Source organism: Lasiosphaeria miniovina (genome assembly GCF_030549165.1).
Source record: "Lasiosphaeria miniovina strain SMH2392-1A chromosome Unknown B0T26scaffold_5, whole genome shotgun sequence".
NCBI lineage: Eukaryota > Fungi > Ascomycota > Sordariomycetes > Sordariales > Lasiosphaeriaceae > Lasiosphaeria > Lasiosphaeria miniovina.
In genome coordinates, this window is record NW_026848224.1 from 2,234,671 (window position 1) to 2,256,018 (window position 21,348).

At 57.0% G+C, this 21,348-nt stretch overlaps 7 protein-coding genes across 7 annotated transcripts; 2 read left to right on the top strand and 5 right to left on the bottom strand.

The window, feature by feature from the left end:
- Positions 1–686: 686 nt before the first annotated feature.
- B0T26DRAFT_741901 (amidase) lies at positions 687–2,197 on the bottom strand (the record flags this gene model as incomplete). The annotated part of the gene is made up of 6 exons (XM_060444031.1): positions 687–1,077; positions 1,110–1,346; positions 1,385–1,534; positions 1,607–1,694; positions 1,756–1,857; positions 1,948–2,197. 6 exons carry the CDS (start codon positions 2,195–2,197, stop codon positions 687–689), a joined length of 1,218 nt encoding a protein of 405 aa, XP_060294368.1.
- A 664-nt stretch (positions 2,198–2,861) lies between these two features.
- Positions 2,862–4,061, bottom strand: B0T26DRAFT_649018 (NADH:flavin oxidoreductase/NADH oxidase; the record flags this gene model as incomplete). Its single annotated transcript, XM_060438051.1, has 1 exon — positions 2,862–4,061. The coding sequence occupies one exon, from the start codon at positions 4,059–4,061 to the stop codon at positions 2,862–2,864; it is 1,200 nt and encodes a 399-aa protein (XP_060294369.1).
- A 403-nt stretch (positions 4,062–4,464) lies between these two features.
- Positions 4,465–5,388, bottom strand: B0T26DRAFT_353435 (uncharacterized protein). The gene has a single exon (XM_060434567.1). It carries the CDS (start codon positions 5,285–5,287, stop codon positions 4,598–4,600), a length of 690 nt encoding a protein of 229 aa, XP_060294370.1. The 5' UTR covers positions 5,288–5,388; the 3' UTR covers positions 4,465–4,597.
- A 508-nt stretch (positions 5,389–5,896) lies between these two features.
- B0T26DRAFT_741903 (permease for cytosine/purines, uracil, thiamine, allantoin-domain-containing protein) lies at positions 5,897–7,743 on the top strand (the record flags this gene model as incomplete). The annotated part of the gene is made up of 7 exons (XM_060444032.1): positions 5,897–5,975; positions 6,128–6,212; positions 6,275–6,313; positions 6,358–6,523; positions 6,595–6,762; positions 6,829–7,654; positions 7,703–7,743. The coding sequence occupies 7 exons, from the start codon at positions 5,897–5,899 to the stop codon at positions 7,741–7,743; spliced, it is 1,404 nt and encodes a 467-aa protein (XP_060294371.1).
- A 1,446-nt stretch (positions 7,744–9,189) lies between these two features.
- Positions 9,190–11,679, top strand: B0T26DRAFT_353440 (major facilitator superfamily transporter). Its single transcript, XM_060434568.1, has 5 exons — positions 9,190–10,086; positions 10,145–10,257; positions 10,310–10,367; positions 10,500–10,742; positions 10,830–11,679. The coding sequence occupies exons 1-5, from the start codon at positions 9,404–9,406 to the stop codon at positions 11,578–11,580; spliced, it is 1,848 nt and encodes a 615-aa protein (XP_060294372.1). The 5' UTR covers positions 9,190–9,403; the 3' UTR covers positions 11,581–11,679.
- Positions 11,680–12,773: 1,094 nt separating this feature from the next.
- On the bottom strand, positions 12,774–13,426 carry B0T26DRAFT_753208 (uncharacterized protein; the record flags this gene model as incomplete). The annotated part of the gene is made up of 2 exons (XM_060445637.1): positions 12,774–13,280; positions 13,337–13,426. 2 exons carry the CDS (start codon positions 13,424–13,426, stop codon positions 12,774–12,776), a joined length of 597 nt encoding a protein of 198 aa, XP_060294373.1.
- Positions 13,427–16,296: 2,870 nt separating this feature from the next.
- B0T26DRAFT_648744 (uncharacterized protein) lies at positions 16,297–18,384 on the bottom strand (the record flags this gene model as incomplete). Its single annotated transcript, XM_060438024.1, has 1 exon — positions 16,297–18,384. The coding sequence occupies one exon, from the start codon at positions 18,382–18,384 to the stop codon at positions 16,297–16,299; it is 2,088 nt and encodes a 695-aa protein (XP_060294374.1).
- Between the last annotated feature and the right edge of the window lie 2,964 nt (positions 18,385–21,348).

Genomic DNA, 21,348 nt, shown 5'->3' on the forward strand with positions numbered 1-21,348 from the left:
CTTCATATGACGAATGTAATCGGAGTGCACTTCGTATTGTCCTCAAGCTCCAGAGTTTGCTTTATCCACCCATCCTGCCACCCCAGCTATTTTAGCTCAAGTGTGTGTGGGGGGGTCTAACGGCGGGCGACACGGGTACCTCTGGTAACGAACTCAGGTACCTTGCTGGGTAATACATAGAATACAGATACGCGGTACGGAATACCTAAGGCGCTGTAATTGACGCCAACGAAATCACCCAGCACTCTTTCTTCCATCCATTGGTTCCATTGTTTTCGCGATATTTCCTAGGTTTTTTCTAACCAGCCACGAATAGGGGAGCTTCCAACCTTCAGCATCTTCTCTCACCCAAAGCGCTTCTAGTTTATACTAAGTATATTTATTGCATTCGCATCGCAGCCTTCCTCACCCTCGCAGATGGAGCAACCAGGCAGGCATGAGAGACCCCACCGTCGAGCACAATGGTGGCGTGGTCTTGCAGTCCCGATCGCTTCAAATTCCCGAGACGCGCCGCGTGCCCGCCGCCGCCACCCACGCCACCCACGCTGCCGACTGCCCCTACCCCCACGCACCTTGCTGCAGTCTAATCCGTACATAGTACAGTACATTCACAGTTCAGGTCGCGCCTCGGTAGTGGATGGGTACAGTACCGATACCTCTCTGGACTTGTTTCCGGCACATGCTCGTCAGTCGTGGATATGGTTCTTGGGCCTCCACCCGCCTTGTGCCTCGAAGATCTCACCCACCGCGGCACGCACGCGGACCAGATGACGGTCACGATACCGGGGCGCCACGAGTGAAACACCGACGGGCAGTCCGTCCTCGCCCTGAAATCCCGGCACGTTGACCACTGGGACGTGTAGTGCCCTCCACACGCTGTTGAAGGCAGCGCTGCCCGTGTTCTCGAAGCCCACAGGAGCTTCGTCCGGGACGCTCGGCGTCAAAAGGGCCTCATACCCCTGCAGCACTTGGTCGACCCGCGGCTGCAACGCCGCAATCCCGTCCAGCGCCGCCAGCCGCGCCTTATGCGTGAATCCGCCCTTGTTCTCAACCTGCCCTGCCAGCTGCTCATCCAGCCTGTCCCGGTGCGCGCGGTACTCGGGAGAAACGCTACGCGTCCGTCCGTCGTCATGACGGTTCGGTGCCATGTGGGCATCTGGTCAAAGTCCGGCCACACCGTGTCGTTGTCGATCTCGTCTACCGTGGCGCCGTGCTCGCGCAGAAGCGCCACCGCCTTGGTTATGGCGTGTTGGCTCCCCAGTCCGGGGTCGGGGAAGGCAGCCCTCGGGTTTTTGAGCACTGCAAATCTCATTCCGCTGACACCTTTTGCCTCGCTGTTTCCTGAACTGTCGCCGTCCGTCTCATCGTCAGATAGCCCCAGGACGCCCCCAGCAGCTCGAGATCCGCTGCGCTGCGTGCGTACAGCCCCAGCGTGTCGAGAGTGAGCGAGTATACTTTCAGGCCCTCAGGCGATATGGCGCCCCATGTCGGCTTGAGTGCGTACACGCCGTTGAACGACGCCGGCCGGATCATGCTCCCGCCCGTCTGCGTGCCGAGGGCGATAGGCACCTAAAAGTCGCCCACGGCCGCGCCCGATCCCGCCGACGAGCCGCCTAGCGTGCGGGCTGGGTCGTGTGGGTTGCGCGTTGCCGGGCTCGTGATGGTCGCGGCGAACTCGGTTGTTGTGGTTTTTCCTATCAGGCGCAGAGGCGTCAGACAAATCAGGTCATAAGCTAGGAGGGCGAGGTAAAGTACTGAGTATGAGCGCGCCTGACGAGCGCAGAATGGCCACACAACCTGCGTCCAGAGCGGGCGCGTCGTCCTTGTAGATGGGTGAGTTGTGCTGCGTGGGCATGTCTTGACGTGCGTGTTCATATCATGTCAGTGCATGTTCAATGCCCCCTGTCTTCCTTTCCTTTCCTTTCCTTTCCTTGCAGTGAAACACACCTTTGGTGTAGATGACGTCCTTGACGCCGACAACCACGCCATACAGCGGCCCTCGCTCGCCCGGCGGGATCACGTCCAGCTCCCGCGCACGCCGCAGTACTAGCTCCCGGTCCAGGTAGGCCCATGCCTGGACGGCCTCATCTCGCTGTTCGATGCGCGACAGCAACGACGTCACGTAGGCTGAGACGGTCAGAGTGCCGGCTTGTATTTGCGACACGGCTTGGGTGGCCGTTAGTCTGTATGGCTCCATGTCTGTTGGGGTAGGTCAGGTAGGGTGTGGAACGGCGAGACGCGTGTTGGTTAACAAGCAATGTGTAAGTCTGTCTGTGCCCAAGGTACGTGTATCGCTGAGTTGATACCCAGCAGGAGACGACGCCGTGGTCTTTTAAAAAGAGATACTGTCGAGAGTCGGGAGAGTCGGGAAAGTCGATGCTGGTGGACCGGCATGGCAGCCGGCCCCGCCGCTGCGTTAGTCTGGCATCTAGTGCAGGCGGCCAAGTGGAAACGGCAGCCAGGTCCCGAGAAAGTCCGGAACCGGCGCCTAGTGAGCGACAGAGATAGGGGGCCAGGGCCAGGTGCCGTACCCTTTCTCGGCTTGTTTGGTCCGATATCACGGCCTTTTCGTCTCTTGGGTCTGGAGACATGCATACGGTGCGTATATGGATCATCAAGTCAGGGCTTTCTTTCTTTTATATTTTGCCACCGACTAAAAGCGTTCGGTTACATGCACGGCCGCGGACGTAATCTTGTTACGATGAAATGAATCAAATTCCGTTTTATACAATTCCGTTTTATACAAGCTGATAGAAAACAGAGGATCGTGTGGACGTGAGTAAATAAGTGTCTCTTCAGATTCCAGTTCCCAAAGTGCAACCCAGCCAACGCCGTTAGAATCGAGGTGTCCCGGTTAAGAATCAAGCAAGCATGGATACCGCCCACCCGCCGCCCACCGCAACGACGCCTTCTCGCCCCTGCTCATCACCCCCTGCTCCTGTTTCTGTCTGCTGTTGCTGCTGCTGCAAAAATTCACGATTAAAGGGGTAGTCGACGTATCCCTTAGCCGCCTTGGGCGTATAAAAGGAGGGGCGGTCGTACTTGGTCAGGGGCAGGCCGTTGCGCAGGCGGAAGACGAGGTCCGGGTTGGCTAGGAAGTGCCGCCCAAAGACCACGACCACGTCGTAGTCGCTGTAGGTGCGGTCGACGACGTCGCGCGCCGATGCGGCCGTGAACCCGCCTGCCAGCAGCACCAGGCTGACGTTGTCCCAGATCTTCATCAGCAGCGCGTTCGAGTCCGCCGCCCCGCACTCGTCCGTGTCGCTCTGCCCGCTAATGCGTCCCTCTACCAGGTGCAGGTACGCCAACCCCAGCGGCCGCAGCGCGCCCACCACGTGCCCGAACTGCGGCAGCGGCGCCGCCATCAGCATGCCCTGGTAGTCACTGTACGGGCTAAGACGCACGGCCGTGCGGTGCGCGCCGACGGCCGCTGCTACCGCGCTCGCCACTTCCACCACGAAACGCGACCGCCCCTCAATACTGCCGCCCCAGCCATCGTCCCGCTGGTTGCTCATGTCCTGCAGGAACTGATCCGGCAGATAGCCGTTGGCGCCGTGGACCTCGACGCCGTCGAAGCCGGCGCGCTCGACGGCGTTGCGCGCCGCGGCCGCGTAGTCGGCGATGGTGGTCGCGATGTCGGCCTCGCTCATGGCCTCGGGCACGGCGCGCGTCGCGTCGATGGGGACCGCCGACGGCGCGAGCAACCGGTGGCCGTGCGACGCTAGGATGACCGGGTTGCCGCTGCGGCCTGGGTGCCACAGCTGGCAGAAGATGCGGGCCCCGCGGGCGTGTACGGCGTCGGTCGCGGCGCGCCACGCGGCGATCTGCCCGTCGGTCCAGATCCCCGGCACGTTGTGCCGGTCCGCCGCCGCCAGCGAGATCAGCATCGCCTCGCTGACCAGCAGCGTCCCCGGTGTCGATGCCCGCTGGGCGTAGTACTCGGCGACTATGGGGAGTGGCGCCCAGCCGTCGTCGGCCCGGTAGCGCGTCAGCGGCGCCATGGCGATGCGGTGGCTCAGGTCCAGCGACCCGAGCTTGAGCGGGGCGAAGAGCTTGGACATGATTTGTTTTGTGAGTGTGATGGTTGTTTGTCTAGGAATAGTTGTAAGTGCTTGCGCGGTCTGCGGACTGGGACTTGGCTCTTTGTCGAGTGTTGGCCATCTCGAACCTGTGGTGGGTTTGGCTCCAGGGGCTTTATTTATCTGTTGACTAACGAGCGGAGTGCCTTAGCTTGCACACCGCACCACGCTGCTTGAATGGCCCAATACAATCGATTTCTCATGTGTTGGTAATGGAGCTTGATAAGCTGGTTCGGCGACAGCGGCCGGTCGACGACACATTCATGCGAGGGGAGGTGCTTGTGTTTCCTTTCTTGTTCGTTACTCAGCCCTAAGCTGCAGCGGTTGTTCATTATACCGCTCGAGATGTGTAATGCGTGGTAAGGATGCATCGTCGACGTTCCATTAGTGACATTACTAATATCAGTATAGGTATAGTTAAAATACTATGTAGGGTAGGGGGGCTTGGCGCGGATAACGAACGGGTCGAGTCAAAACGTGCCGAATATTCGGACACAGCAGGCATCCAGCACCACCATCTACAAGTATCCGGTTATCGGGAAGCACCCCGAAACGCTGGCAGGCTGTGTACCGCAGCCATGGATCCAGTTGCTGGGGTTGTCGTTGGGAACGGCAAAAGATGCAAGGGAAAGAAAACCAAAACAGGGCGCCATATCAAAGCCAGCTCCTCTCAAGACGACTTTCTCACATAGCCCATCGAGATCAACACCGACTGCACCATGGCCGACAAGAACTACAACGCCAAGGTCGGGGCTACCTAAGATGCGCCACCCCCTGAAACCCGAGCCTCGGACGACGACGACAGCGACGCGCAGAGCATCGGACACCAGCGGATGCTGCTGCCGCGGGCGGCGCTGCTGATGGCGGTGCCGGCGCTGTCGGTGGCGCTGTTCGTCTCGTTTATCGACCAGACGAAGGTGTCGACGGCGGTGCCGGCCGTGTCGGCGGCGCTGGCCACGGGGTCGGCGACGCCGTGGATCGGCGCGTCGTTCCTCATCGCCAGCACCGCCTTCAAGCTCGTCAACGGCCGGCTGTCCGACATCTTTGGCCGCAAGTAACTCCCTGCTGCTGTGCCTGGGCCTGGTGGCGCTGGGTGATTTGCTCGCCGGCTTTGCCCAGACCAAGGAGCAGCTGTTTGCCTTCCGCGCTGTGGCTGGTGTCGGCGGCGGCGGCGTCAACAGCATTGTCATGATCATCGTCAGCGACATCACGACGCTCGAGAACCGCGGCAAGTATCAGGGTGAGTGGGCACGGATGCAGTGCAACCAGAACAAAACAAAACAAAACAAAACAAAACAAAACAAAACAAAACAAAACAAAACAAAACAAAACAAAACAAAACAAAACAAAACAAAACAACACAACGAAACAAAACAACAAAACAAAACAAAACAGAACAGAACCCCTAGCGCTAACGAACCACCTGCGCAGGCATCCTCGGCGCCGTCATCGCGCTGGCCAACGGCAGCGGCCCGTTCCTAGGCGGCGCGCTCGTCGAGAGCCTCACGTGGCGCTGCATCTTCTGGCCGATCCCCATACTGGCGGTGCCGGCGGCCGTGGCCATTCTGTTCTTCCTGCCCATGTGCCACGAACGCGGCAACTACGTGGCCAAGGTCAAGATGATCGACTACGGGGGCATTGCGCTGAATCTGGCGGCCATGCTGCTGATTCTCGCAAGTTTTTTGTCTTGCTATTTTTTCATGTCTTGTCATGATGACACGGGGGTATGAGCTGACCGTTTGTTTGCTTTGACTACCTAGATACCCCTGTCCGGCGGCGGCGACACGAACGCCTAGTCCTCGGCCCAGTTCATCGCCATGACCGCAGTCGGCGGCCTTCTCGCCGTCGCATTTGTCCTGTACGAGTGGAAGCTGGCGCCAGTGCCCATAATGCTATGTACGTCCCCCTATGATATGTCTCATTGGTGCAATGCACACATGCTGACTGACGGCTCCGCCAGTGCGCCTGTTCCGAGCCCCCCACTGCCCGTACATCTACGTCCAGGCGCTCACGTCCGGGGTCGCCTTTTACGGTAACTTCTTCTACAGTAAGCTCGTGCATTATTGGGTCCTTGATTGCTGGTGCTGTGGTTATGGCCATGGCCAGGCCAGGTGTGCAGTATCACATCGGATAGTGCGTCTTTTGTTTACTTTGCCCCTGAGAAGCTGGGAGACGGCAAGCTGACCCTAGGCTAGCTTAGTACTCGCGCGCTCTATCGTGGGCATGTACGGATCGTACTTCTTCATCGTCATCCGCGCAGTCGTCTACATTCGTATAGTATGGTATTCAGTCCTACTACGGTGCCACCTTTGCTGTCGGTCTACTTCCGCTGCATATTCGGGCACAACTGGACCGACTTCAAGAACACGCTTCCGGCATCCGCAAACGTTGCCGGGCCGATTCTGCTGTGCTTCTTTATCGTGTGGCTAATTGAGCTGCCGTTCGTGAGTTCAAACAATACGCTTGGCTGGTCAACGTGGCGCTGGAACCCGAGTCTTACTGATACTGGAACCAGATGTTTGTCTACCCAACCAAGATAGACTACCTCTTCACGATAAAGGGTTTCATCATGCCCGTCGCCACGTTTGGTTTATTCGGATGGTGCATGGCAAACGGCGCAGGAATCGCAACTATTGATCTCGCCTCTGCAGCGGCGGCAAAAGCGCAGGCGACCACGCCGCTCGTTTAGAGCATCATGACTAGCATCAACGAAATAATAGGCACCCTATCGCCCATGGTGATCAACCAGCCCGGTCTAGCCAGGTATTGCCGTAAGACGCGCGACGCCGGCTGGGTCCAGGGCGCAGCCGTCTTCTTCTCCAAGGTCGTCGTGTACTTCCTCGGCCTCGCAGCTACGGCATCGATGCAGGGCGCATGGGGCAAGGCGTACTGGAACATCTGGGACTTTCTCACCGCAATCTTGGACCACCACTGGACGGGTGCCAGCCGAACGGCCGTGTTCTTGGTGTCGCTGAGCTTCCTCTTCTCGGCCATGAGCGTCAACTTTGGGGGCAACTCGATCCCGTTCGGAGCAGACATGACGGGCTTGTTTCCGAGATATCTCAGTATCCGACGTGGCCAGGTTCTCTGCGCCGTTCTGGGCGCCTGGGTGGTGCCGTGGGAGCTGATTGCCAACGCTGCGTCATTCTTGTCCTTTTTAGGAAGCTACAACATCTTCATAGCTCCCCTGTGCGCTATAATCCTCGTCGACTACGTGTTTGCCCACAACGGCAATATCCACGTCCCGTCGCTCTATGACGGCAGCAAAAGCGGGCTTTACTGGTTTAGCTCGGGCGTAAATTGGCTCAGCGTCTTCGCGTGGTTGGCCGGAGTGTCCATTGGTCTTCCAGGTCTCATGGCGCAGTACCAGCCACAAGCAGTCGGCCTAGTTGGCAAGCGCATGTACACCATGGGCTGGATCCTGACATTTGCCACAGCTGCCGTGGTGTATTTCATCGGCATCAAGGTGTTCCCGCCGCGCATATACCCAGCCGGCTTCGGCATGCCCGCAAACTGGGAGTACCTGGCCAAGGACGGCAGAGAGGGCTTCTTTGACGGCGAGCGAGAAAGGGAAGGTGTTTCTGTTGATGCTACTGCCTCGCCCGCACTCAGGGATAGCGAAGGGGGTTTTTCCGAAGCCAGGGTGCCCAAGTCGGATCTGTGACAGCTTTGGTGGCTGGAAGTACGGAAGTAAATATCTAGGTACCTATGTTAACTATTGGATGATTGAAGCGCATTGCGTGACCAGAAAGGAGATCGCCCTGCAGACGCGTAGATAAGGTATGGTAGGTCCGTAGTGGGAAAACTGCCTCTGTCAACTCAATGTGCGTTGTCTGAGAGGCAGCTTGTGATGATGCCAGTCTGTTGAATCATCCAATCCCGCGTGAGCCAAGGTTCGCATGCGCAGCACTGTACAAGAGACCGAAAACTTGAACGTTAAGCAGGAGTTGAAGGGTTCCCAGGTTGCAGATGAAAACTTAACCAAGGTATCCGCACTCCGTAAAAGTGTGTGGAATTAGCATGCGAGAGGGAAGTGCTCCATTGGGCAACTGCAGAGGCATAGCAAGAGCGGTGATTAACAACCTCGATCAGAACTTTGAAAGGAAGCTACGATGGACGCACAAATACGGAGTCCGTACGGAATAATACAGCCTATCCGTAACTTCCACGAAACCCCACAAAAGTTTCAAGGTGGGGCCTCGGGGCATGCATGGACTTCCGCACATCCTAACAATCGACAGGCATGTGCGCGGGGCAGGATCGAGAAGCACTGCGAAATCCGGAATGTGTCCTGTGCATGGGCAGACAACCCGTCCGAAATAGGAAGTAGAACTGCAGGCACTTAAAACGTTTTCATATGACATCGAGCGGGGCACGAACCATGTCCATGCTTCACCGAGAGTAGCTTGCCAACGTCATGACCCTTCGGTTAGTGTGGGGATGGTGAGGTAATGATTGGCTGGCCGAAGTCGTCGAGCACGAGGATCCAACGTCCGTTCTCGGTTTAGCAATGGTTTCCGGGGCTGAGGAGAGGCAAGACTCAAGGTAACTACTGTACTATACAATTGAAGGTACCTGCCGCCTATTGAAGTGTAAAGGGTGATTAATAAACTCACCCAGTGACGCCGTGGGATGTCGCGTCTCGCGGTTTGCTCGGCGTTCCCCCACTCCTGCAGCTGCTTGCTTGGTTAGACTTAGTAATTGGTGAATAATACGGAATACCGGCGTCCAAGTGCGTGCTACCAGTGTCTGTACCAATCCAATTCCGTCATTGTCACTAAGGTACGGAGCAGGAGCTCGGAGTTTGCGTGCCCACGCACGACCACGAGCCTAAGCTGCTCCTGTTATCTCCGCGCCGCCAAAAGGCCGCTTGATTCTCTTCTGCGACTCCAATAACCACTGACAAACAGAGAGACTAGTAGGCACTAAACCTGGAATCTACCATGCCGGATTGCCGTGGAAATGCTACCTACCACCGTAGCTACGGCACGTGGATATGTACCTTGCATCGCTCGAAGGCCGTAAATGGCAGGCTCGCCGGCCTCGGCCTGACTTGAGATGGCCTACCGCAGGATCCCAGACTGCCGCAAGCGTAGCTAGATTCGGGAAGGAGGAGGGCTGCCAGTGGAGAAGGAGCACAGAGAGCAGACGAGCGTACGGAACGGTATCGGGGCTGGCTAGCTGGCTTTCCGGTCCGTCACGTTTGTAATTCCGCATCGGCCTCCCCTCCCCCCCGACCTTTCCTTTTGTCGCCAGAGACTTGTCGCTCGTTTGCCAGTCCTCCTCGGACGCTGAAGAAAAAAAAAGAAAAGAAGCACGGCGGCATGGCGGCTTCTCTTGACCCGGCACTCTCGCCTGCCAGCTCCGACGACGTGTCGAGCAAGAGAGGAGACAGCTCCTTAGGGCTGCACGAAAAGACGGCCGTAATAGCCAAAGAAACCAGGACGCAGACGCCCAGCCTCTTGGGTGGTAGCGAAGCCGGGTCCGACGACTCGGATCCGCTGGAGCCGCTCGAGCACGGCTTGGCCCGCGACCTCGAGATCGAGGCCGGCTATGCTGCCCGCCGCGAATCGCTCACGTCGTCGCTCGCCCACACCAGGACAAGGACCAGCGTCAATAGCGCCGCCTCGCGGCTCCCCGACTTCGAGGTCGTCTTCGGCCCCGATGACCCCGACAACCCCCGCAACTGGCCTCTGTGGTACAAGGCTTGGGTCATCTTCGGCGTCTCCTTCTCTACCTGGGTCGTTGTGCTCTATAGTACCAGCTACACGGCCACCATCCCCGGCGTCATGGACGAGTTCCACGTCGACAGCCAGGCCGTCGCAACCCTCGGCCTGACTACCTATCTTCTCGGCCTGGCCGCCGGCACCGTCGTTGTCGCCCCCATGAGCGAGCTCTATGGCCGCCGCCCCGTCTACCTCGTCTGCCTGTTCATATTCACGCTCCTGATCATCCCCTGCGGCCTGGCCACATCGCTCTCCGAGCTTATCGTCGTCAGGTTCTTTGGGTGAGCTCGCTGCTGCTGTACTCGACCCACCGCTCCTGCTAACCTGACTTCCCTGCAGCGCCTTGTTTGGGGCCGCCATGGTATCAAACAGCCCGGGCACTGTTGTAGACATAGCCGACCATGAGTACATTGCACTGTGCATGTCGCTGTGGTCCATCGCTCCCCTGAATGGTGCGTATCTCTTGACACCCCCAACTTGCCTTGACTAACCAGCATCTACCAGGTCCTGTGACGGGACCTTTAATAGGGGGCTTTGTTTACCAGTACCTTGGCTGGCGGTGGTATGCATATGTCGCTTTACGTCTAATATTTCACATTTCACTACGCATACCATTCGTCCCGGACCACAAACTCACTTATTCAAGCCCCTATCCACTTACAACAGTCGTGACCAGACACTGACAAGATTGTAGGGCTAACTGGATCGCACTGATTTTGGGCGGTGCGTCTTTTTGCATCATGGTGCTAGCCAAGGAGACCTATGCCCCAGTCATCCTACAGAAACGGGCGGCGAAGAAGCGCAAGGAGGAGAATGACGAGCGCTGGTGGTGTCGCTACGATGAGAAGAGGTCCACCCTCGACCTCCTCAAGGTCAACATGAGCCGCCCCTTTGTGCTCGCCGTGACAGAGCCGATCCTGATATGCTTCAATGTTTGGTCAGTTGTTATTCCAACCTACCTGCCTGCCTGCCTGCCTGCTGGGCCCAAATCATAACTAATCGGCTAACCCTTCCATGCTCCTAGGATAACGGTCATATACTCAATATTGTATCTGTGTTTCGTAGCCTACCCCATCGTTTTCGTAGAGCACCGTGGCTGGGCGCCTGGCATATCCGGGCTCGCCTTCATCGGCATCGGCATCGGCACCATGCTGGCCATTGTGCTCGAACCCGTCTGGCGGCGCATGATCAACTCGAACGAGAAGGATCCCGAGACGGGCAAGGTGTTTCCCGAGGCCATGGGCGCCGTCATGAGCATTGGCGGCATCCTCGTCCCGGTTGGTCAGCTCGTCTTCTCCTGGACATGCCTGCCAACGTCGATACACTGGGCCATCCCAATCGCATTCGGCATCCCCTTCGGCATGGGGAACACGCTCGTCTTTATCTACTCGAGCAACTACCTGGCCGGGTCGTACGGGCTCTACGCGGCCTCTGCCCTCGCCGGCAATACCGTCATGCGCTCCGTCTTCGGCGCCACCATCCCCCTCGCCGGCAAGGCCATGTATGACGCCATGACGCCGCAGTGGGCAGGCACTCTGCTGGGACTACTCGAGGCCATCCTAATCCCAATCCCCTTTATATTCTCACGCTATGGTGCCCGCATCCGCGCCAAGAGCAGGATCATCCAGCAGATGCGGCGCGATCAGGAGCGCAACCAGAGCAAGCGCGCCAGACAGCTGGCCCGCGCCGCGCGGAGGGCCGCCGCCGAGGACCCCGAGGGCGATGGCGATCCCGAGAAGAGCCTGGGCGGGAAGACAGAAGTTGTCGGTTTATAATGTGGCTAAAACTTTAATAGAACCCGGAGCACGTGGGCATATAGGCACATAGCTCTAGGCCTGTTTCCTTTGGGTTGTGGGCGGAAACAGTTCGATGTTCTAATGTTTAAATAGGGATAAGGCCCGTCGGGTTCTTTTCGTATATATTTTTTGCAGTTGCCTTGCAAGCACAAGCACCACGAACAAAGTGTCGAGACATGTGCCCAACACGCCCGTACTCACCAACATCCCCCTCTCGGAAGCCTTTTCCCCCGCAGATTGCCTTTGGCGTTCTCCATATCTCTGGCGGAAAAAAAGAAAGCAGCGTTGTGTCAGGTGACTATCGGGTCTGCCCGGGGGCCATTTTCGCAGTATGGGTTATTATAGGTTTGTTCGCGGTGGATTGAGGGGAAGGAGCGCTGGAACGAGATCTAGGACGAGCCATGCGCTACGAGCAGGTTGGCTCTCAGCACTGGGCACGTTGCAGAGTTGATGCTCTGACTCCTCGCCACTAGACGGACCGCTCATAGAGTCGTCTGCATCCATAGTTTAGTGGATGCGGAACGGCAGAGGCTGAAGCAGAGTGGTGACTCCCTCAAGCCTGACTAAGTTAGACGTCATACGAAAGGGGGAAAACGAGCCCCTGAAATAAAGTAGTACAAGAACGTTATAGTGACCGGCTAGAGCGATAGTAAATAAACTCTTTAGCGTTAACTCGCACAAAAACATGCGTGGCCGCTCTGGGGCCCATGCCAGAAGTACCAGGTTTCGCCACGCTCCATCCTCCGCCCCCATGGCTGTCAGTCAGCGGCTCGAGAAATCGACCAGTACGAAACTCTCTGGTATTGATCGTCGTGGGCCTCGCGCCCACATCCCCAAAATCCAGAGACGCAAGACCATTCCCTTTCTAGCAAAGACATATACAACATACAGAACAGTACCAAACCATTTACCCCAAAAAAGTGAGGTGGGACAGGTGAGGTGTAGGGGACTTGGACAGTTGACCTGCACACTAGGTAATAGTAAATTATTGTAGTGGAGCCTAATCGAAATGAGGGTACATACAAGCACCATATTATAGGGGGTGGCGCGCCTAAGAAACTAGCCTCTATGTTAAACAATGTAGACAGTGTAGACGCCCCCCGTCATATCCCTCTCCTCCACCACTCGTGCCTTCTTGGGCGTGGCATACACGAAAGAGAGGTGAAAATCGATCACCATGATCCCTTCGTTTCGTCATTCCAGGTGAGGTTGGCATTCCTAATGTCGTCATGCTGGACACCGTAGCGATGAAGCGCCTTGACCGCCGCGTCCACCTCAGCCTCCACGTCCACACCAGCCGGCGGCGGGCGGTGGCAGAGCGTCGTGCCGGCCCAGGAGAGGAGCATCATGTGGGTCACGGCGGCGGCGCTGCGGAGCGGGTAGTGGTAGACGAGTTCGATGTTACCCAGGTAGACGGGGATCCGGATCCCCTGGAGGTCCAGGCAGTGCGAGTAAATCCACGCCTCGTCCGTAAGGGTACTGGCATCAGCTCTCTGGACGCCCTTGGCGACAAAGGAATATCCGTACGTCGGGTCGGTTAATTTAAACAAGACACCCGTTGCGCCAAACATGCCGTATTTGTCCAGGCACTCGCAACCGTCGTCGAGATTGCGGGAGAGCCGGCCCCGAACACGCAGGCATAGCTCGGATGCCGAGATGGGGTGGTGCGATAGGTAGCCCTGTTTGCTGCCATGTACAGGTGTGTTTGGGCAGTTGGGATCAAGAGGGCCCTTACGACGGAGCCCGAGCAGACAAGCTTGCGTACAGTATTGCTCAGTATCGGGCCCACCGCGCTGGTGGGAAGATGACTTGCCGCCGCCGCCATTATTGTGGGAAGAAGGCAGCGCTGTGGGTCTTGGTTTCTCTCTCTTTCGCTTCGCCATAGCTGCTGTTGGACGATTGTCGTTGGTATCCTCATCATCATTATCATATTCGTCCCATTTTCCCTTTGTAATGCTGCGACAAGAAGCGGGGGTGTCGTTGGGTAGAGGAGGAGGAAGGAAGGGGGCAGCGTCTCCCGTAATGGCGACACCAGCGCCTGGCTGGTTATCCTTTCTCTCCTTGGGCGACGGCCACCGTGGGAGGGCCTGCTCCGTGTTGAGGATCCACTGAGCAGGGGGGTATCGGCTTTGAGGGCGAGCAGGCTGAGCGTGGCTAGCTGTACAGCGTGTGATTGGCTGAGTGACGGCATGTCGGTAGGAGACTTATCGCAAAGGTGGATAAGTAAGACGTCGGGGGTGTTAAACGGGATAGTGAGAAAGACCACCGACGCAGCGTATCCATACTCTAGACCAGTGACAATCATAGAATAGTAGGCTTGGCACAGAACCTTGGCCACCTTGGTACTCTCGGTACTAAGCCGACTGGCTTCTGGTTCGGCTTCGACCTGCCAAGCGCAATCTTCAAATAACGTCTTGGGAAGAGGGTCGCTACCGAGGACCTGGTGGTAGCTCGCCCCTGGGAGCTTGTGAGCGGCCTTGTACTCACCCACCAGAGCTGTTGTTTCGATGTTGGTTTCTTGGGCGATGCGGACTCCCCATCGGTCGGGAGCTAGGCTAGTTGGGCGGTCCGGAGATCTCTTCTTGTTGGGTGGTGGCAGGCTCTTCCCGTCGCCCTGAACTGGTTTGGGATGAAGGCCGTATGCGTTGTTGCGGAACTGAAGCTTGGTAAGAGGATGTGATACGTTGTGTTGGAATCTTGACTTAGACGTGGTTGCCTGGTATTCCTTGAATTTAATGAAGATGTCTAGAAGACGTCTAGAAGATGTCTAGAAGATGTCTAGAAGATGTCTAAAAGATGTCTGGAAGATGTGTTTTGCGAGATACAATACAGACATGGACCCGCTTTTTGGCATTTGTTTTCTCATCTCTAGAATAGAGCCCTAGTTAGGTAGTACCCCCTTCCCCGGCGCCTCCCCGTCGGAATCTTGCGATGCACAATGCAGAACAACAAAAATCGCGAGGCCCCGTGCCCTCCTTTACAGACGCCTCCCTCCTAACTGATATCTGCTCCCCTTCCTCAAGGGCGATCATGTCCCCCACATGACACTCGAATGAGGATTCTGCTGTGGGAGAAGACTTGAGGGAGCCCCTCGAAAGGGGTTCTTCCGAAACCGTGATCCCAGCTGTGGCTCCCTGGGCGTCTTCAATAGCTCCTCCATCATCCCTCCGTCGAGGCCTTCGGAAAAATATGAGTAGCACAACCCTGTCCGGCTCGCACTTCATGCCACCACCCTGAAGCCAGAGTATGTTGCAACTCAACATGTTCCGTTCAATGGCGAATCCCGTCTCACTGGCCCAATTAAATAACGTTTTCGCCTTCCTCCCGTTAGCCGTTGGGGGGTGGGGGGTGGGAGGTGGGAGGTGTCATTGTCTCGTTTTGGCTTAACAAACCATATTATTATTGTGAACTTCAGTGTTCAGCGGTTGAGCCGAGCGGGCGAGGGCTAGATGCGGCAGCTGGAACAAGTTCGTCCTCCCTTTCGCGCATACCATATCCTCGACATGGCAGACGACCTCCTCGGCCCCGTTTTCGAATTTCCCTCGTAACCCGTGAAGCTAGATTCCGGTAGTTGGCTATTGCCTGCTCGTCTTGTGTGTCGGCGGCCAAGATGTTCGCCATGTCTGTGGCTCGGATGACAGGCATGTTGACCTGACGAGTTTTAAGAATGAATCTAAAGAGGCTGTAAGAAGTACGGTCACAGCGAGAATTCCGCGTCACTTAGATTTATATATGCATGCAGAATTCCATAGCTGGATGGTAGGGGCTGCGATAATGGTGTGCAGTCGCCGCCTAGTGGAAAATGCTTTGTTGGACAGCTTGTCATACGAGGTAGAGGGGGTCAGGAACTAGGGGTTCTTGGGATCAAAAAACGGGACCCTCTTTCCCTCCTGTTAGTGTGTCCCTCATTGGTTTGTCTATGTGGGACCCCGAATTCTCCAATGGGTATGGTCGTATGTGAAGGCTTTGGTGTTGATCATGGAACATGTACTCCCCAGAGGCACCCACTAGGCAGAGTAATTGGTTATAGCACCACAGACACCTTGCTAACACCCCAGATCTTAAGAATTTAGAGAGAATGATAATTAACTACAAGTATCAAGTAGCAAGTAGCAAGTAGCAAGTAGAAAGTTATAAGATCAAGTTTGGCTGCTACTGTATTGTTTGTTGACGACTACTACACATCTCCGCTATTCGTCCCTGCAGCACCAACAACAAATGCCCTTTATTGCCACGAGCAGTGTTCTTGGCAGCGCTGCCATCACCATATACACACCTATTAAAAGGAATAAACACCTGTACCATCCATTCCCACCGTGCCAGAGAGAGCCCCCCACCAAGCCATCCCAAAACAAAAGGATAAAATATACCGACAGCACCATGAGTTATGATACAGGATGGCTGTCGCCGGGGTAAATAATAAATGGGCACCCATGTAAGCCCGCCGGTCTGCTAAAACTCACTCTTTTTCTCTCTCTTTCCCCACAGTTCAGCCTCTCGAGGCAGGTCAAATCCCAAAATGTACAAGGAGCAAGGAGCAAGGAGCAAGGAGCCAAGGCGCAAAGCCCAGATGATGTCCGACTCTGCGCGCCTGTCGATATGTCTGTCTGTTGATGTTGTTGTCGCATGATAAAAAGTACTATTATGACAAAGAAGGGGGCAGGATCCCCGGTCGATAATCGATAATCCACAATATTAAAGGGCGATCGCCGGTGTTGCCGTTGCTGCGGTAGCCGTGCTCGGTCCCGCGGCTAGAGGCATTAGGGCGTACACGCCAGTGCTGGAGGCTGGAGCTCCGGCCTTGGAGGATAGCTGGGCAAGCTTCTCGCGCTCGGCCTTCTCGCGGTCGCGCTGCTCTTTTTCGAGCTTGGTGATGCGGGGTTTCCGCGTGACGCCGCCGCGCGATCCCGGGCCGCCGCCACGACCACGGCTGGTGCCTTCACCTCCGCCTCGGGCGGTACCGCCTCTGCCGCCGCGACTGCCACGGCCGCCGCCGCCACGCCCGCGTTTCGGCGGCCCCGTGGGCACGACCGGCTTCTCAACCTCGGGTATCAAGGGCCCGCTGTAGACAAAGAAGCCGTCGCGGCTGGCGGCCGCCTGCTCTTCCCATAGCATCTCCGAATCGTCGACAAAATCGTCATCCTTGTCGTATTCGTCCTCTTTGAAGTTGCGTTTCTTCCGCGCCGGCTTTACAGGCGCTCCGTCGGGACCGCTTGTCCCGCCGCCGTTCCCATTCGTAGTCGCATTATTATTACCGACGCCGTTGGCGACGCCGCCCATTTCCACATTGCTGACATCGGCATCTGACTGTATATCCTCGTCCATCTCGTCGCCCGACTCCCGCCCGCTCCCGCTCTTTTCCAGCGCGGCACTGGCTGCCGCAATGCGCGCTTTGCGCTCACGATTGGCGGCGAGACGGGGATGGAGTGCGTCCCAGCCATAACGCTCTTCGGCCATGCGCAAGAAGTTGACGTACTTGTTCGTCTCCCCGTTCAACGGAATGTGGAGCATTATGCTCGGCGCATCCGTCTCATCGCCGGGGCTCACCTTACCAAAGTCGAGGATCGATCGCTCGGACCCGGCAGGGATGGTTGGTAATGCATCCTTCAGGCTGTTCACTTTGGGAGACGACGAGCTACTACTCGCCTTCTTGTGAGTTTCACGTTCCTGCTGGACAACTGCTGTGACCTTTTTGCTCTGAATAGGAGCCGGAGCCGCAGCTGTGAGAGCGGCGGCCGCCGAAGCTGGTATAGTTGTCATACTGGTAAACGAGGACGTGGTTTTTCGCACCTGTTCGGGCTTGCTAGCAGGGGCCGGGGCCGGGGGAGGCGGCGGCGGACGCTTGACCTCGACAATGGTGGGTTTGGGTTGTGGCGCAAGCCGCACGGGGTGTGACGGAGATGGCGGCAGCGACGTGGACTCCTGAAACCGCGGCTGGGCTGCCGCGTTGTTGTACGATGTATTAGACGCTATGGGAGACATGATGTTGGCAGGCGAGGGGTCGACTAAGCTAGCAATCGACGGCGACGCGCTCGCGCGGTTCACCTGGCTTGGGGCGCGGGGCGAGCCAAGAGGCCCTGTGCCGTAGGGGTCTCGGGACACCATGGTCTCCCTTATGGGATCATAGTTGCCTCGGATGGGATCGAACATCCGGGCAGGGGCAGCTTGCGCCTTGGCGTTCGGAGGGGGGTCGTCGTTTAGAATGCTCTGCATCGACACCGGGAGGGACTCGCGTTTCGGTGGTGTCGGTGCAAAGGAAGACTCGGCCGGGGCAGGTCGCGGTTCGATAGGGATAGCAGGCCGTATGGGAGTCAGCTCGGTGATCTTGGTTTGGCGGCTGGCGGCAGAGCCCGAGAAGGACCTCTGCTCCATTACTGGAGGAGGGTCCATGCCATCGGTGGCGGCCACCTTCCTCTTGCGCTGGATCGGAGGGAGGTTCGGGTCTCTCGGCTTCCGCGGACGACGCTGCTTGGGCTGGTCGGCGTTGGTCGAGCTCCCGTCGGCGGGGGGCACTTTGGGCTTAAGGGTGCTGCCAGGCTTGCGGCCAGGCTTCTTGCGGGGCAGGCCAGCCGCGGTCAGTGGGACGTCGGGAGGAGGCGCGACCTGCTGCTGCTGGCGCTGCACCTGCATGATGCCAGCGCGGGGGGCGGCTCCCGGGTCGACAATTATCTCGTCCATCTCTATGTTGGCCCTACCGGCATGCAGAAAGCGGGTGGGCGAGCCGGGCTCAGACAGGGCAGACGGGGGCGACGACAGTGAGGGAGACGAGCTGTAGTGTTGCATATCGACGTCCCGCGCTCCATTCGCTGCCATTCGTCGCTGGGCGAGCAAGACGCCTCAGGAGAGACCCCGCCTACAATGACTCCTGGTTCAATCGCGTTTCACTCTAGCTGTGTGCGCCGTGTCTATCGTGTTGCTATTGTTGCAATTGGTGTTTGTTTACCGGTCGGACTAGCTTCCGTCGTGATTGTTATCGGCAGTGTGTCGTCGATAGTGTGGTATTGTCGTTGATTGCGTTGTCGTCGTGTCGTCGTCGTGTCGTCGTCGTTGACGACGTAGTGGGAGTCACTCGCTCGTGCGTAGTGATGCGGATGCGGATCCGGCGGCGGCGGCGGCGGCGGCGGCGTTTGAGGAAGGTGGTGGGACAGTGAAGGCAGCAAAATGCCTTCAGGTCTTGACACAATGTACCATAAAATATCCCGACATGGGCGGTGACAAGCCACCAGATTGCACGTATCTGTTTGTGCCCCGACCCGAAAAAAGGGAAACCCGCTAATTCAACCAAGAATCGCGAATATCGTCAACGAGAGTGAAAGAAAGCTCTTTGGGCCGCTGGAATTGGGTTAATGATTGGCTCCCTGGATTCAGCTGCTACTGCGTGGCTCAGGACGCTGTGGTTGGCTAGTCGGCTCAAATATGTCCGAGCGCTAACGCAACTTGGTTGACCTGGGAGGTTGAGTCGCGGAAGTGGAGCTGCAGTGCAGGCGTGGGAATGCCTTCAGTCGGCTGGTCGGCTGCAAGCTTCGACAGCAGGCAGAGACAAAGTCGATAAAATATCGCCGATCGGCTCCGTAATGCACTAATCAGTGCCAAAAATACAATCCCGCTGGCGACGGCGAGCCAAAATATACAATTTTGGCGATGCACGAGGCACAAAAAGGCGTCGATTGCGATGGATTTCAAGGCCGACAGAAAAATTGGTCGACGTTGGGTGTGGTAGAAAGAGAGAGAGAGGGAGGAGAGGAAAATTTTGGAGATGCAAAGGGGGCGACGAGGGGACGGGGATGGGCTTCGTTTTTTTTAGGGAACGTTTATTATTTCGCAGCAGCTGGGCTGGCCAAAGAAAACCGGGGCCTTGACCACGTCTGGACAGAGCCACGGATGCGGATGGAAATTTTATTCTGGAAACGAATTAAAACACCAGGGCTACCGAGCCGGCAACCTCAACTAGGCTTGGAGACGGGAACCACTCTAGGGGGGGGCCAAGGGACGGCGGATCAAGGGGCACGAGGGTGAGGGCAAGGGCGAGGGCGAGGGCGGCGGGCGACCTCAGCGTTTGGATCGAATGGATGGGGGAAGGGGATGGGGAACCGAACCTCACACGACGACGCGGAACGAACAAACTGGGAATGATGGGGGATGGGTCATTGGGGATGGGGTCATTGGGGATGGGGGCATGGCTCGCAAAGAATGGAGCCCAGGCGGCGACTGAGCAATCTGCAGATACCTCAGGCCCGTCGGCCATCGAATTGGGGATGGACGCTGGCTGGCGGGCTGTGGTATCGCAACCCCATCACTAAACACCACAGGGACTCGCAGCGTTGGCCCAAACGGCTACGGAGATGGGAGCAGAACACAGATGCCTCCACATGACTGGGCCGGGACGGACTGGTGCCCGCAGGTCCTGGACAGGAGGTGCCCTGGACTCGGGGGGTACGAGGTGCGCAGGAAAAGGGAGCTATGAGAATGGGCTCCTTCACAGCGCGCTACCTCGTGGCCAACGAATCGTAATCCTATCAGCCCATCAGCAAGGTGTCTGCACTCTGCAGAGCGTTGTATATCGCCCAGGCCGAGGGTCAAACAAGGCTGCGCGCGCAAACTCTGGATGGTGCAGGCGTGCAAGTGGTTCTTGGCAGCCTCTGCTGAAAATGGCCTTTTCGTCAAGGTGTGACAGGGTCTAGGGTTCCCTTTTTTATCTAGTAAGGGAAGCCGCAACGGGGCGAATGGGTGGGGCCGAGCTTTAAAGGAAAAGTGAACCGAGTGCACGGAAAGATGTGCATGGAGGCTAAAATGCGCACAGTACGAGGTAACTTGAACATTGGGCGGGTCAAAGAGGGGCAGGAAGGGCGGGAGAAGCAAGAGCTTGGGCAGTGGAGGGTGGTCTTTGGCGAATCAGCAGCGAGCAGACCCATGTTTTGACCAAAGGTACTGCCGGGTACGTCCATCCTACGGTGAACCTTGTACCCCACCCCCGTTTCGCATTGAAGCGGGCGCTGCGTGACATTGAAGCCGCGGGAGTGGGCCGAAATAAACGCGCTTGGAAGCGGCAGCCAGAAAAGCTGCGCAGGGGTATGGCATTTTGCACTTTGGCTTGATTGCAGTAAGCGATAGTCCAGCGATATGGAAAAAAGAACTCGGATTTTCTGGATGCACAGTGCAACGACTAATCCAAGAAGTCATATTGTATAGACATAAGAGGTGGAAGTGTAAATGTCAGATTTAGTGAGCAGAAAGGCACTCTTTATCTCGTTTCGAATTGTGTTTTTACATGCATGGAAAATTGGAGATTGCGGAAGCGCCGTGATAATTCACACATCCTATGTTTTGCCATAGGCGGGGACTTTCGACGGAAGGAATTCAACCGCCCGCCCAAATGCGTATTTATTTATTTATCCTTCGCATAAAAACGATATGATAGGACTGAGCAATAATACCAGCAAAAGACCAGTAAAATACCATGCCAGTAATACTACACAGTTCGAAACCGGCGATGATGGTGTTGGCCCAGCACGTCAAAACAGCACGGACCAGGTTTCAAAATGGAATCTTGCCTTGGATCGGCGCTAGCGCATCATGTGGCGCGTTTGCGTTATCCGTCGACTCTCGGCTCCCCGCCTCAGCCTCAACCTGTCTGCCGGGTGGGGCTGAAAGAGATTCTCCAAGAATAGAGTTGTGGCGCAAGCAGGGGAGATGAAAGGGGTGGGTAGATTAGCAAACGTAAGCTTTAAACTTTGATGCCGGGCGTGA

Bases quoted from the DNA above. Each gene is read 5' to 3' on its own strand.
- B0T26DRAFT_353435 (XM_060434567.1), bottom strand. From the start codon at position 5,287: ATGTCGCTGACGATGATCATGACAATGCTGTTGACGCCGCCGCCGCCG.
- B0T26DRAFT_353440 (XM_060434568.1), top strand. From the start codon at position 9,404: ATGGCGGCTTCTCTTGACCCGGCACTCTCGCCTGCCAGCTCCGACGAC. The intron at 10,087-10,144 runs GTGAGCTCGCTG...ACTTCCCTGCAG, and splicing joins ATCGTCGTCAGGTTCTTTGG to CGCCTTGTTTGGGGCCGCCA. The intron at 10,258-10,309 runs GTGCGTATCTCT...AGCATCTACCAG, and splicing joins GTCCATCGCTCCCCTGAATG to GTCCTGTGACGGGACCTTTA.